Source organism: Aptenodytes patagonicus, chromosome 1, assembly GCF_965638725.1.
Source record: "Aptenodytes patagonicus chromosome 1, bAptPat1.pri.cur, whole genome shotgun sequence".
NCBI lineage: Eukaryota > Metazoa > Chordata > Aves > Sphenisciformes > Spheniscidae > Aptenodytes > Aptenodytes patagonicus.
Window position 1 is genome coordinate 216,735,898 of NC_134949.1, and position 12,952 is coordinate 216,748,849.

At 42.1% G+C, this 12,952-nt stretch overlaps 1 protein-coding gene across 5 annotated transcripts in view; it reads right to left on the bottom strand.

Annotated features, from left to right (window-relative positions):
• The window catches only part of FAT3 (FAT atypical cadherin 3), a 346,417-nt gene that overhangs the window by 22,480 nt on the left and 310,985 nt on the right, over window positions 1-12,952 (bottom strand). For all 5 annotated transcript variants that reach the window (XM_076328324.1, XM_076328326.1, XM_076328323.1 and 2 more), the window contains exons 19-21: window positions 10,921-11,055; window positions 9,756-9,913; window positions 1,761-2,229 (exon numbers count right to left, since the gene is read on the bottom strand). In XM_076328324.1, the coding sequence (XP_076184439.1) occupies window positions 1,761-2,229; window positions 9,756-9,913; window positions 10,921-11,055 (762 nt within the window). The remainder of the gene's footprint in view (window positions 1-1,760; window positions 2,230-9,755; window positions 9,914-10,920; window positions 11,056-12,952) is intronic.

Here is a 12,952-nt window from a genome sequence, read left to right on the forward strand (position 1 = left end):
CCTCATTTATTAAGTATGGAGTCTGAATCAAAGCCATGTTATGTTCATGTACATATTACAGCCATATTTCCTAGGGATTTAAATAATCTTGCTTAGCAATTCAGTCAGTGGCTGCAGCATCCTTATGCCTCAGAATGATTTTCTTTTGCCCTTGTTGTGCAGCACTCATTTTCTTTCCTTCCCTTAGTAAATAAAGACCCTTAACAACACACACAAGCAGCAACATTTGTCCTTGTGCTGCACATCACATCCTGGCTTGCCAGTGCCAGTGCTACGTTTCATTCCTCTCAGCTGTCCTCCCACCTCCTTCCACCAACAGCAAAGCCAACAGCATCCCTGACGTACCCTTTTCCCTGGCATGGGAGAAGTGGCTGAATCAAAGCCAAGGATCCAGAGGAGATGCTAGCTGAGATAAATTCACATTGTCAGGGCTTACTCTATAAGGGCAGGGTTATCCAAGTGAGAAAATTCTGTCTTACAGTCAGTTTTGCTCAGATCTCACCAGATTTCAGCCTTTAAAATTAAAACTGTTCTAAAGTTTAGGAAGTTCCTAAAGTTTAGAAAAATCTACTTGAGGGAGGGTGATCAAAAGGAAATATGAGAACAAGGTTTAAAACAATGAAAAACAGAAATAGCAATTATGGATACAAGGGAACTACACAGACACAGTAAAGCAGAAAGCCCTGGACAGTGGTTAAATGCTCCATGAAAAAAGAGTTTAGTGGGAACTTCCCTAGGGAACCATGACCAAACCCACTGCCAATAAGTGGATGGAAAGCTCTGAACTTGCAGAAGACCTCTCTGTTGAGCATCCTCCTGTTCAGACTGGAAAATGTCCCTGCTAGAGGACCTTGTCCTCTACCTAAAACGTCCTTGCTATGAGACCTTGTCAGCTCACTGAGACAAAGTTTTAGTCTGCCAGAAAAGGTGAGCAATGCTGCCTGCTAACACAATATGGGGAACTGGAAGAGAAACCTGAACACTGCAGAGGGAGAATAGCCCTAGAGAAAAGGTCCTACATGTCTGCCATTTGCTTTCTTCCTGCTAAGATGCTCACTGTTCTTATGGTCTGGTAACTTGTGCACTGCGTTACTGGGTAGTAAGTCACTGGCACCAAATCACACAAGCCACCATATAACCACTGGATAGGAAATTCCAACACGAGCATGGTTTAAATCAATGCCCTATAAACTTTGGATAATATTACTTAGACCTTGAAGCACTCAGGCCTCCGAGGAAGCTGTAAAATACAATTCTGGGGGGTTTATAATGGGGCGGACTCGCTATTTTCCATGCAGACGTAATCAAATTACTCACTTACAAACGGACCAAGGAATTTGTGGACAGCTCAGTAATTATTTGTGACAGCTTCAGAAACAGAGAAAGGCAACAGTGCCGTTGCATCTGTGATGGATGTTTGAAATCACCATCTTTGTGTACAGCCTTCGATGCTGTAAATGGATCCTAAAAAATCCAGCTGAGCATTATAGTAATTGTAATTCTATTGGTTTCTATAGAAATAGGATTACCCTAACAGCCAATAAATCAATTTCCTCCTGGAACACTAATGCAATGAGAAGGGGCGCCATTTCACCGTTATTTATAGAGCAAACAGCTTTTACACAATTTGCAATACCTATCAGAGTTTTATAGAGTTCATGAGATTTTTCAAGCATGTTGCTGCATACAACCATCTCTGGCAATAAATTACAGAGGAAAATGGGGAGGGGGAAACACACAAAGTAATGCAAAATATTTACCACCAGATGGCACGCTGGTACAGGTGCCGCCGTTCTGGCAGGGATGCCTCTCGCAGGCATCGGGGTAGAGGATGCAGCCAAGCTTTAATTCGGTCAGGCCAACCACTTCTGCAAAGCTGCTGCGCTTGTTTTGGAGCGGCAGTTCGTTGTTATTTAGGACAACTGAATCCAGGCAGCCCTGAAAACCGCTCAAGACCTGCGTTGTTCTCTTGTCAGTCAGGCTGCGGACGTTATCCACTTGGACCTGGGCGCCAAAGTAGATGGAGCTATCTGTGCTGAGAGCCTGGAAATAGAGGGGGGCTTTGCGGCGCTCCACGTAGCTGTCGTCCAGGGACAAGCTCGTGAAATTGCGATTCAGCTCCAGGAAGACCGAATGCCAGTTTCCATCATTAACTGCCCTGCCAGAAATTCCCAGGATTCCCGGGCCACTTCCGCAGTCCAACTGGAACCACAGTTTGCCATCGACAATCTGCGGGAGGAAAACAGAAATCAAAGTGCTTCAGGCACTCAGCCGTCTTGTAATATGGTCTCATGGAGAGTCTGGAAACACAGAGGACTTCTAGACAGTCTCTATACAATGTTAAAGCTGCTCTCCTACATGACACTAAAACAGCAAAAAGCTGTGCCTTTATCATCAGAAAAAAACCCAAGGTGATAAGTATCAGCTTACTTAGAATTTACCCAAAGCCAGTTACTGCAGGCAAACTGAAAATATAGACAAAACATAGATGCAGAATACAGGCTGGGATAACAATATGTCTCACTGAACAGGGCATGGACCGGAGTACCCATGTTCTGCTCTTGGCTCTGCTGCTGAGCAGTCGTGTCTCTCTAAGCAAGTCCCGCCATCCGCCCCTGCGCTGTGATTCTGCTCCCGGTGGTTGATTCTACCAAAAGGGCAGTCAGGGCAAGGGACCGCCTCTGAGTGTTTGAGAGAGGCTTGTGGCAAAGTCAATGGCCACTGCTTTCAGCTGGGGATGTTAGGTGCTCTGCTCACGCGCACATCCTGTTCCTCTGTAACCTTTTGGAGCATCTCAGCAAGGTGTGGATTTGTCCCTAAGTGTCATGAGTTCAGTTTCTCTAAGTACAACAGTAAGATTCTGGTTGACCAAAAATCAGTTATTTTTTCCAAGGATGCTACACTACCTGCTCTGTGTATACCTCACAGATGACCTAAGACGGCTCTTGCTTTTCTTTCTTTCTTTCCTCATGTTTATGCTAGGTTCATGGCTTTAGAGGGGTTGTTAGGATTTCTCACTCTCCCTCCTGTCCTTCATCCATCTGAAGTCCTCATAAAGGGAAAATCTGTGCTAGCCTGCTGGGGCAGGCAAAGTGCAGAGTGAGGGAATAGGTATGAAGTGCCGCTTTCCTGATTAGCAGTTTACCCAAAGATTTTAGGTTTCTCTAACAGGTGGCAGATAAGTTTAAAATAGCTGACAAGGCTGGAAATAATTTCTTATGACACATTAATTGGATTCAAGCTCTCCGAAAGCTCTTGCAATTATTTTACCTTTATGTCATGCTCTAGGAAGTATTTATTTCTGCAAACCCCATCGCAAGACAGTTTTGTCCCATTATTTATCTCCCTGAAAAGTTCAGGCGCTGTGTCCTTTTTCATCCTTCCCTGCAGCACACATTGTACTCTCACTGGTTTATCCATAACACAACCCTACTGCTCTCCCCTAGCAGAGCAGAGTTGCCATAGCTGTCAATGCAAGAACCCCCCAGAGCTTTGGTGGCCTGCTAAACTGGCATGGCTAATGCAGATGTAAGAATGCTGCATTGTGTCCATCTGTCTTTGGCCGCATCTGGCATGAATAGTCATTTAAAACTATGTTAGCTAGAGGCATCCCTTGGCATGTGTCTGAACTGGTGCTCAAACTCTTCTCTGCCAGGCTCTCTGATGTGGCTTGAAGGCAAATGGCATACTGTTAATCTATAGGAGCAGACTGTGCTGTCTTGTCATTACCAGCATTTTCTTGTCCTTGGAGGTTCACAAAACTACCTGGAGAAGAGCTAAGGGTAAAATCTTGAGTTCTGATGATCTCTGGACTTCCTTCTCCTTTCCAGACCTCAGTCTCTTGACCAGCTGAATTTGAACTGGGCTGTAACCTCAAGCCAAGTCACACTGGGCAATTGGGGTGCTCTGCAATCGCTTGGATGGTGTGGACACAGAGAAGCTAAGCATGTGACAAGCTCCCTAGACTTGCCAGCTACCTACTTACCTACTTACTCTGCATGGGGCATTAGAGGGATACACATGTAGAAGGAGCCAGAAGAGCAAGAATTAGCCCCTGCTATGGGCAGCTGGCTATTTTGAAGTCCTTGACCTGTAGGATGTAATAAAACTGAGAAGAAATGAGATCTGTGACTGTAATACAACATGATTGAGGGATGGATGTTGCTTAGTACTCCTACAGCTCAATCAAAAAAGGCTAATGGATGTATAGAAAAATAAGTCTGGATCACTTTTCATTAAAAAATCTTTTCTTACGGGACTCAAAACTCAGCTGTAAACTATTTCTGTAGATTGAAATTGGGCCTATTAGAGCATCTGCTCAGGAGGAATCTCGGTAAACAAGATGCCCTGATAAACTGAGCCGGTTTTTCTCCAGCGATGGAGCAATAGTTTCTTTTCTCCCTGTGCAACAAAATAGTCCACAAACCTTGAAGCCGCTGCTCAGAAAGTGTGCTCTGGCTCAACAGGAATACAAATCAAACAGAAAAATACATGCCAACATATTACACTTTGAAAAACAGCCATCATCGGATAAGCAGTTAACTTGCTTCTTATTCAAAAGGCTTTTTCCTATGGAAACTATTCTACTGATTGTGTATAATATACATATACCTCCCCTAAGACTACTTATACCCTGAAGGACCTACTGCCTGCATGTCTATAACCCTTACTCACAGAACATGCTTTTCCAATTATCTTTATAAATACAACACCACATATGAGCACCTGGGATAAATATTACACCATTTGTATACGGGAAACGATGATCTAAAAGATTTGCCATTAAAATATGTTTTATACATCTTTCTCATCCACTTTTACTTCTTTTTACCAGCAGATGATCTGACATACACAGTAAATATATATTGTCTGAAAGGCTATGTTCCCTTCCTTTTATTAAAAAAGCACTAGTAACCTCCACCTTAGGCTAGAGTGAAAGATGGAAAGGATGGTTCAATGCTTACAGTACTAGCCTAAGAAGATGTGATAGATATGCATGGCAATCCACACTCTGCAACACTCTTCCTCTGGGATCTCAAGCAAGTCATTAGTTTCAGGTCTCCGTCAGTAAAAGAGGGATAACGTCATTTCCCTACCTCACACCACTGCTTTACAGATACATACATTAAAGACTGTGACATGCCCTGATACCCCTAGCAATGGGACCATAAAAATACTTTCATTAATCAGATGGTCACAGGCCTTGCTGTAGCGGGTCAGGGAGGAAATATTTGTCCCCTGATGGCCCCGTGCCTCTAGGAGGAGGAGGAAGAGCAGGAAGAGCCCGCGAGGAGCGGGGGCTGCAAAGGGCTCCTGTCCTGCCTATTTAGCAGCTAGGCTGGCTGGGCAGGGAGGAGAAGCGTCCTCCACTCAACAGGGCGAAACGATGTCTCCACTCCTAAGCATGGAGAATTCAACCATGGATCTTTGATTCAGCAATTAATCCCTGGTGTTCCCATTATTCCCTGTAACCGCCCTGATGTCAGGGACACTGTTCAATCCTCAAACAGGGCTCTTTGATAATAGCCTGGACCTTGGTACCAAGAAAAGCTGAACTACAGGTTAATTTCTTACTAAATGAGGTACATTCAAGCAAATAGTATGGAAATCCAGTGAAAGGCCAATGCTGTTGTCCAGGCTCAGCAGTTATCCAGACAATAACGTCAGTGGGATGACTGGTCTGACCGAGGGTTGGTAGCATCAGACTCTCAGTTCAGGACTGAATGTGTGGCACTGCTTTTTTCTCCATCTATATGATGTAACACAGCAGAGAGCTTGAGTTACTCCATCTCACAGCAGAGATGCAAACTCTGCAACCCCTCGCCAACGCAGCCCACAGTGCCAGCAGAGACCCTCCGCATCAAGGTGAAAGCAGAGAGACACTGCTTCATCCTAGCTGGGCAGAAAATTCCCACCAAGCTTCCATCTCTCAGAGCTTTCTGGGCTTAGTTACAGTATCTCTCATTGTAACTACTAGGACGGGGAGGTTAATGCATACTTAAGCATGTATGCTCCTACAGGCACAAAATTCCTCACCTGTGTAAAATGGGCAAAGAAGTACAAAGAACAGACAAGGCTCCAAAAGCTGATGCAATCTGTTACATTTCAACAGTTTCATTCAATGAGCAAAATGGAGCCAAACACATACTGTAAATTATTTTGGAATATTAGCCTGGCTAAGACATTTGGCTAACGTCCATATTTGTGTATCAACATAGGTAATAAAATGATCAAATGTTTCTTCTGAGACCACCTTAGGCTCACACAGTCCGTCTGCAGTCACACACCATGGATACAGCATGCTGCCTACTAATCTATCTGGGGAAATATTTCGTTAGCCGAATTACATTTCAGGTTCGTTTGTGTAAAACGGTATATTTAATTAAAACATTACTCGTTTCAACTCTAGCCATAACTGGGATCATATCCAAGCTTCAGTCTTATCCAGCATAAGCCATGTAGCAGTAATGCATTAAAATGTATAATATACACTTAACTAAACCATGCAAAGTTTCACATTAACTGCCTGGATGGAAGAACATATGCTTGCCTTTTACCATTTAACAGCTATATTTCTGGCATGATGGGAAAGTCTTTCTTTACCTATTTTTAATCCTTTAAATTTCACAAAACAAGTTGAATCTCCATTATATTCCTTGAAGAAAAAGAAATGTTATGGAATTCTCTTCTGCAATGGCTTCGTAATGCTTTAAATTGTTAAATCTTACTTTTCGCAGATAGATGCTACGTAGGAAGAAGGAAATGGTGATACCGTGTTTGGCACACGTAATCTTTTCAAAGGAAAAAAAAAGGCCATCTCATTTTGCTTCAATTGTCTTAAAAGCAAGAGCGCGCAATGAAAAAAATGGCCAACCTCTCAAAAGCAATGGATGAGTTGCTTTATTAGAAACAGCTGAATAAATAACACCCTTATTATATTGTATCAACACAGTGTAGCTGGTAGGCTTTCAGCAAAGTAGTAGACAAGCAGTTTGCTCTATGGAATTTATTATTCATCCAAGAAGGACACCGTGTTATGATTATGGAATATTTCCATCCCTGGAGTTATCACAAATGTATGAGCTCCCAAAATTAAGCTGGTCCTTTAAACACTGAAAACCATATTGCAGCATTAATTTTTAAATAGACTGCAATGGGGGAGACTTGCTTCAAAAAATTCAGTGTCACTATATGCCCCAACAGTGGTGTTGTTTTCTGCCCGTTCTCCCATGGGCTCGCACTATGTGGTTGGTCTAAATTTCTTCTACCTCTGCCTTTGTTTGGAGCTCAGTGTTGGTGCTGGGCCCTCTGGTGCTAATCCAGCAGATACTTAAGTGCATGCTTAAAATTAAGGTATGTGAGTAGTTCCAATTGCCTTCAAATACAGGAAGTTAAGCAAGTGATTAAGTGCTTTGCTGGAGTGATGCCAGAGTGCTCAAAAGAGCACAGGATCCCATCCTTTATCCTCTATTTGGAAAGCTTCTCCTCATGTTTAATTTAATTGAAAGCAATGCTCAAATGATAACAACTTCACATTTATAGACCTCTAATTAATCTACTTAACGGCCTCATTTCTGAGCACTTCCCTATCTCACAACATACATACCTGGTTAAAAAAAAACAAAACTAAAAAGGCCTTACCTCTGGTTTACAAATGTAAAAACATATGCTTAGAAAGTCTAAGGGTAACTTCCTTGAAAGCATCTCAGTTAGGGATTCGCAAAGTACAGTTTATGAGTCAGCTGCCATCTCTCAAGAGACCTGCTATGGCTACATCCCTTGAGCATAATGCCATTTGTCTGCCATAGAGCACTTTTGTGAGTCCAATGTTCCTCTGCTAAATGACCTTCACAAACAAAATTAGCAATTCCTGATCTTTTAAGTGATGCCATTTCTTCAGAAAACATGCTGAATGTAATGCTTTGCTTTTCTTTAAGCCCTATGCTTATAGAAGCCAAGGGCTAGACCTGGGAAAAGGATGTACCCACTGCAACAGCAAATCCTGCCCTACCTAAAAGCCAAGCATGAGGCTCTGGGAAGGGAATTCCCTGTGTTCTTCCCTGCCCGATGCATGGGAGAAAGCGGAGCCTTTGCGTCCATAACACCGCATACCAGACCCTCTCATCAGACACGTGAAGCAGCAGCTATGTCTGAAGCTCTCTGCTAAGTGCTGCACGAGGTGGGTTCAGAGCTGGAAATCCTTTCTTAGAGCTAGGAAGCAAAAAAGAGCATGACCTGGAGGTTGGCCTCTGAGATGGGAGCAGAATAGCCACAGCTCTTGTCACTGCTCCTTCAAGTGTTATTTTTTCCTCCTAGTATCTTTCAAAGCAAAATGGTTAGATGATTGTGTGAAGCAGTGACTGAAAACACAGAATTCCTACCCCACAACTAAAAACTCAACCCAGGTGACTGCAATAAGGGACATTTTTTTGTAATAGCATGAATTTTCCTCTTTTGGCAGCAAAATCTCCCAGCTTCAGCTGGAGATTTCCACTCAGCTGCCTATGACCTGACCTGCTGGACTCCTTAATCACGATAGTATTATACACTAAACTCTAATAAAATAAATTATCCTATCATCATTCTAACTCCATTTCAGTCTGTCTCTGTATCATCTCCTATTGTTTTCAAGTGGCACCTTTCACCAGGGCCATTTGTTTTTTTCCAAGCATTTTTCAAAACTACAAAATTGCAAACGTTCCCTACTGATATATGCTAAAAGCAACCATGATGAAGACTTCAAAGGTGGTCTTCAAGCCTGCAGTTTTGGTTTGATTTTTTGAACAAAAAAGTATACTGAAAAGTTCAAACTGTGCATTTCTACATGTCTCAAAGCAGAGCTTAATTGTCTTGTACAAATCCGAACAACGCTGAGAGTCCCCAGTGAATGACAGACAGTACTCCTGCTCATGAAATATTTCAGTCTAACAGCTATAAAATTATTTGTTGCCATTAACAACTCATCTAGACATTTTAACATTACCTAAGCATTCAACCAAAAGAACTCTAAAGATTGCAAATACAGACACAAGAGGCTCTGTGCCATTTCTTCCACTGCTCAGACATGGCCGAGTTACAAAAGTCAATGTCTTCATCTTGTACCTTAGAGGCTCTAGCAGAAGTACTATACATGCAGGCTTTTGGATGAGCCTAGCACTCCTTTTCCATCCAGCAGATATTTGCCATTCCACAGAAACCCAACAAAGAATGAAAATGCATGGAGAGGTTACCAATTAAATATTGATTGGATATCAATCTCCAGCTTCCCCATGCCTCTCTAAACAAATAATCTTAATTCACAGAGTGCAGGAATCTTCAGTAGGAGACACGTTTTAAGCAGTTGGTTTCTGGAATTAACTTGACAGCAGTGAGGGCATATCCTCCAACCACAGTCACGGACACAGGGTAAGAACAGCTATTTCAGCATGCATCGTTTTGACTATATGGTCATACAAATGGCCAAATCTTAGATCTCATGCAGATCGGCTCCTGCGTGCAGAAACACATAATGTTCTTATAATGAACAGCACCCAATGGAGCATTTTCCAAGTAAACTACCACTAACAAGCTGCTTTTTTGATTGTTGTTGTTGCTGCCATTGTCAACATTGTTGTTTTTCCCTGTTAGCATGAAATAGATCAGACTTCATCTTCTCAATCTACAGCTGAAATGAGAACAGCATCCCCCAAATCAAGACCCAACAAAACATATAATCAAGAAAAACAACTGTGGAAAAGATAAGTTATTTTAATTACCTTCAGAATTATACAGGGATTAGCTCTGGTGTACATTATAATCCCATTGCTTTGCAGGGTTCGCAGACGGAGAGCCAACTTGAATTCCTCTTTCTTGCTATTTTCAGAAACCCGGTATTTAATGTAGCTATTCCCAGCAAAGCTAAGGGAAGTGTGGCCTGAAATAACCATTTTGAAAAGACACATGTTCTTTTAATGACACATGAAATAATTCCTCAACTGTCAAGTTAATTAAAGAATTTATAGAGCTAATGAGAATGTCTAGGAAGAAGTAAATAAAACACAACTTTGATGGGAAAAAAGGCTGGCACCTACTACAAAAACATATTGTATATTTGGGGAAAATTATTTTTCAGTGGATGGAGAAATGTTCTATTTCTCCACACATAAAAAAGAGAGGTATCTCCAAGTATTCAGCATTTTTAAGGCTATACACCCCTGGAGGCACCTATGCTGCCTCACTGATAACAGAGGGAGTCAAAGATGACCATGCCTGTACATCAGGCAGTTGAGTTATGGGTATAAAGTTAGGTGTGAGCAGATGCCAGCCAAACCCTTGCAATGAGTTCCCTGCAACCACTGCCCAGGACCACAGTGATACAGCTCCGTATCTGCTGTGTTTTCATCAGGGAAATAGCACGTCCTCTGTCAAGCAGCCCTGGATTCACTGAAGTCAACGGAAAGCTCCACTTCATGGGCTTTCCACCAGGCTCTTTGTATCCCGGGGAACAACATAGCTGCAGAGAACTAACAAATGTCCTGAAACTTTCTTTTTGGGATGGTGTAGAGTTTTCGTTAATAAAGATTGGAATTTTGATAATCTAAATTGTAAGCAGAAGAGTTAATTATAGAGCTTTGCCCATGGCAGGAAAACATCTGACATAACAGTCTCTAGGAAAAGCCCTCTTTTCTCAGCAGCCTGTTTTGCTGATCAGGGATTCAACCAAGTCAGTGGGAATTTCCCAATGGAAACTGGGTCATGGTCTTCACACAGCCCCATAGCCAAGTATTTTACAGGGCTTATAAACAGATGTGCCAAGTGCCAGTACTGAGAAGAGTTAAGCAGTACATCTTCTGTTGACTTCAGTGGCACCTCGACCTACAAAATGAGAATGGCAGCACTTTGTTGTTCAAGTATATCCCCCTTTACCGCTGTGACATGCACCTGAGCATTCGCCAAGCTTTCCTGGTGGGCACTGGCAGATGAACGGTCTCCGGTTAGCTTCATACCCCACACACTGCATGTCCCCTGGGCACGGCTTCTCCAGACAGGGATCGTTAGACCCTGGGCAGAGTCCTCCTGCAATAAGTTAAAATACTGTCAGGGATAAAGCATGATCTTCAGCAATACGAGAGTAATGAAAGACAACTATTGATCTCACACTTCAGTACAAGCAAAGAATGGCTTAATAATAATAATAACAAAAAACCCCCCAACCCTTCAGGGAAGAGACGTCCTTTGGACAAGTATGTAGCAAAACCATTATAGTTCTTCTTCAAAGACTGCCCTAAAACCCATGGCAACGTATTATAAAAACCAACTATTATGAGCAGTAACTGGTCTATAATTGGTGTTGTGACTCTCAAGCCAGTCATTTTCTCACAAAGCCTCCTGTGCAGGGGATTTAGGGATATGAGAAAACAAATGACATGAAGCTACGCACTGCTTTTGCCCCAGCACACCCATGAGAAGCAAATTTAAGGAGGTGGAGTTCCCTAGGAGAAAAAAATAAGAAAAAGCCATTCCTGGGCTATGGAGTGACAGCTGGACTTTTCATCCTCATACTGCACAGGACACGTGGCCAGGCTGATTGTATGGCATAGGCAGACTTGCCCTGTCCCCATGTCCCTCTTGACATTTCTGAGAGCTCACATCCTATTGTGCACCTTGTCCAGGCTGCCAAAACCTATCCTCCTTTCTTCTGGATGTGACTACACAAGTCCCGTTGTACCTGGAACTGCATATGTCCAGGGCAAAAAAAAAAAAAAAAGTGGATTACTTGCTCTGAACTCAAAGTGAAGAAAATCTGAAAATCAAAAATAAGTTGACTGTATTTCTTGACATTACCTAATTGAAGAAAGAAGCAGCTTAATATTCTAAATAGCCAGTTGCAATTTATAATTATAAATTGGGCAAAACATCCATGTCCTTTTGTATTTGGGGAAGAGCATAATTTGGAAAAAAATATTTTGAATGCTAGCGTCAATTCTTTCCTAAAAATCTTTTATTAGTATGGAATCTAATCTTGCCCAAGAATAGGTGAATTCAGAACTACTACTAATTTCATAAGGGAAGTAATCTGAAGGGACAGATGAATACTGAGTTTTAAATTTGCTTAAAATACCTGTGCGACACAATTACATTAAGGTTCTTCAAAACCTCCCAAATTCTTAGCATCTATCAAGCTGAGCATGTCAAGGGCTTACTTTAAAGCCTGATGTCAGAGGAACTTCTTGCATTCCATGCGGTTTGGCTAAAACGTCTATATAACTTCTAAAAGTGTCTAAATAAATCTGTTTTGATTGCCCTAATCTTAAAAGATTTGCAAACACCATCTACAATAATGCAAAACACAATACAACTATTGCTGCTTAATATACCTTATTATCTCAGGTATATACGACTTCCACAACAGTTAGACTTTTCTTGGTTGCAATAAGGAACTTGGTAGATGCAGGGTCAGCTTCTGCCTTTGGACATCTGTGTGTGGCTGCTATGAAAGTAGCCTTTAAGTGCAGGAAAAAAGGCACTCCTGCCCATGCTTCTGTTGATTTCCAGCCAGAGCTTGAACAGCGGGAGAGTCAGCTGCTGGGAATGGACAGGCGTCTCTTGTTTTGCTTATCAAATTCATTTACTTAACACATGCAGGTGATGATTTTAACAATCAAAAGTCAGCACCTTCCTACCCATCACTTTTTGAATATTGGCAGTTCTTGTTTATTGCAGGTCCCTTATAATATTCAAAAACTGTTTTTTGAGCATATGTATTTTATTTACAATTTATAAAGGAAGAAATCAGCCTGCCATACAGTATATCTCCGAAATTAATGAAAGAAAGAATCTTATTGCTCTCACACTTTAGTATAAGCCAAGCAGGACTCATAGTAAGCATAGCTGAAATTACCTGAAATTGCTGGTTGACAGCTGGCTGAACACGAGCCAGCAGTGTGCCCAGGCGGCCAAGAAGGCCAATGGC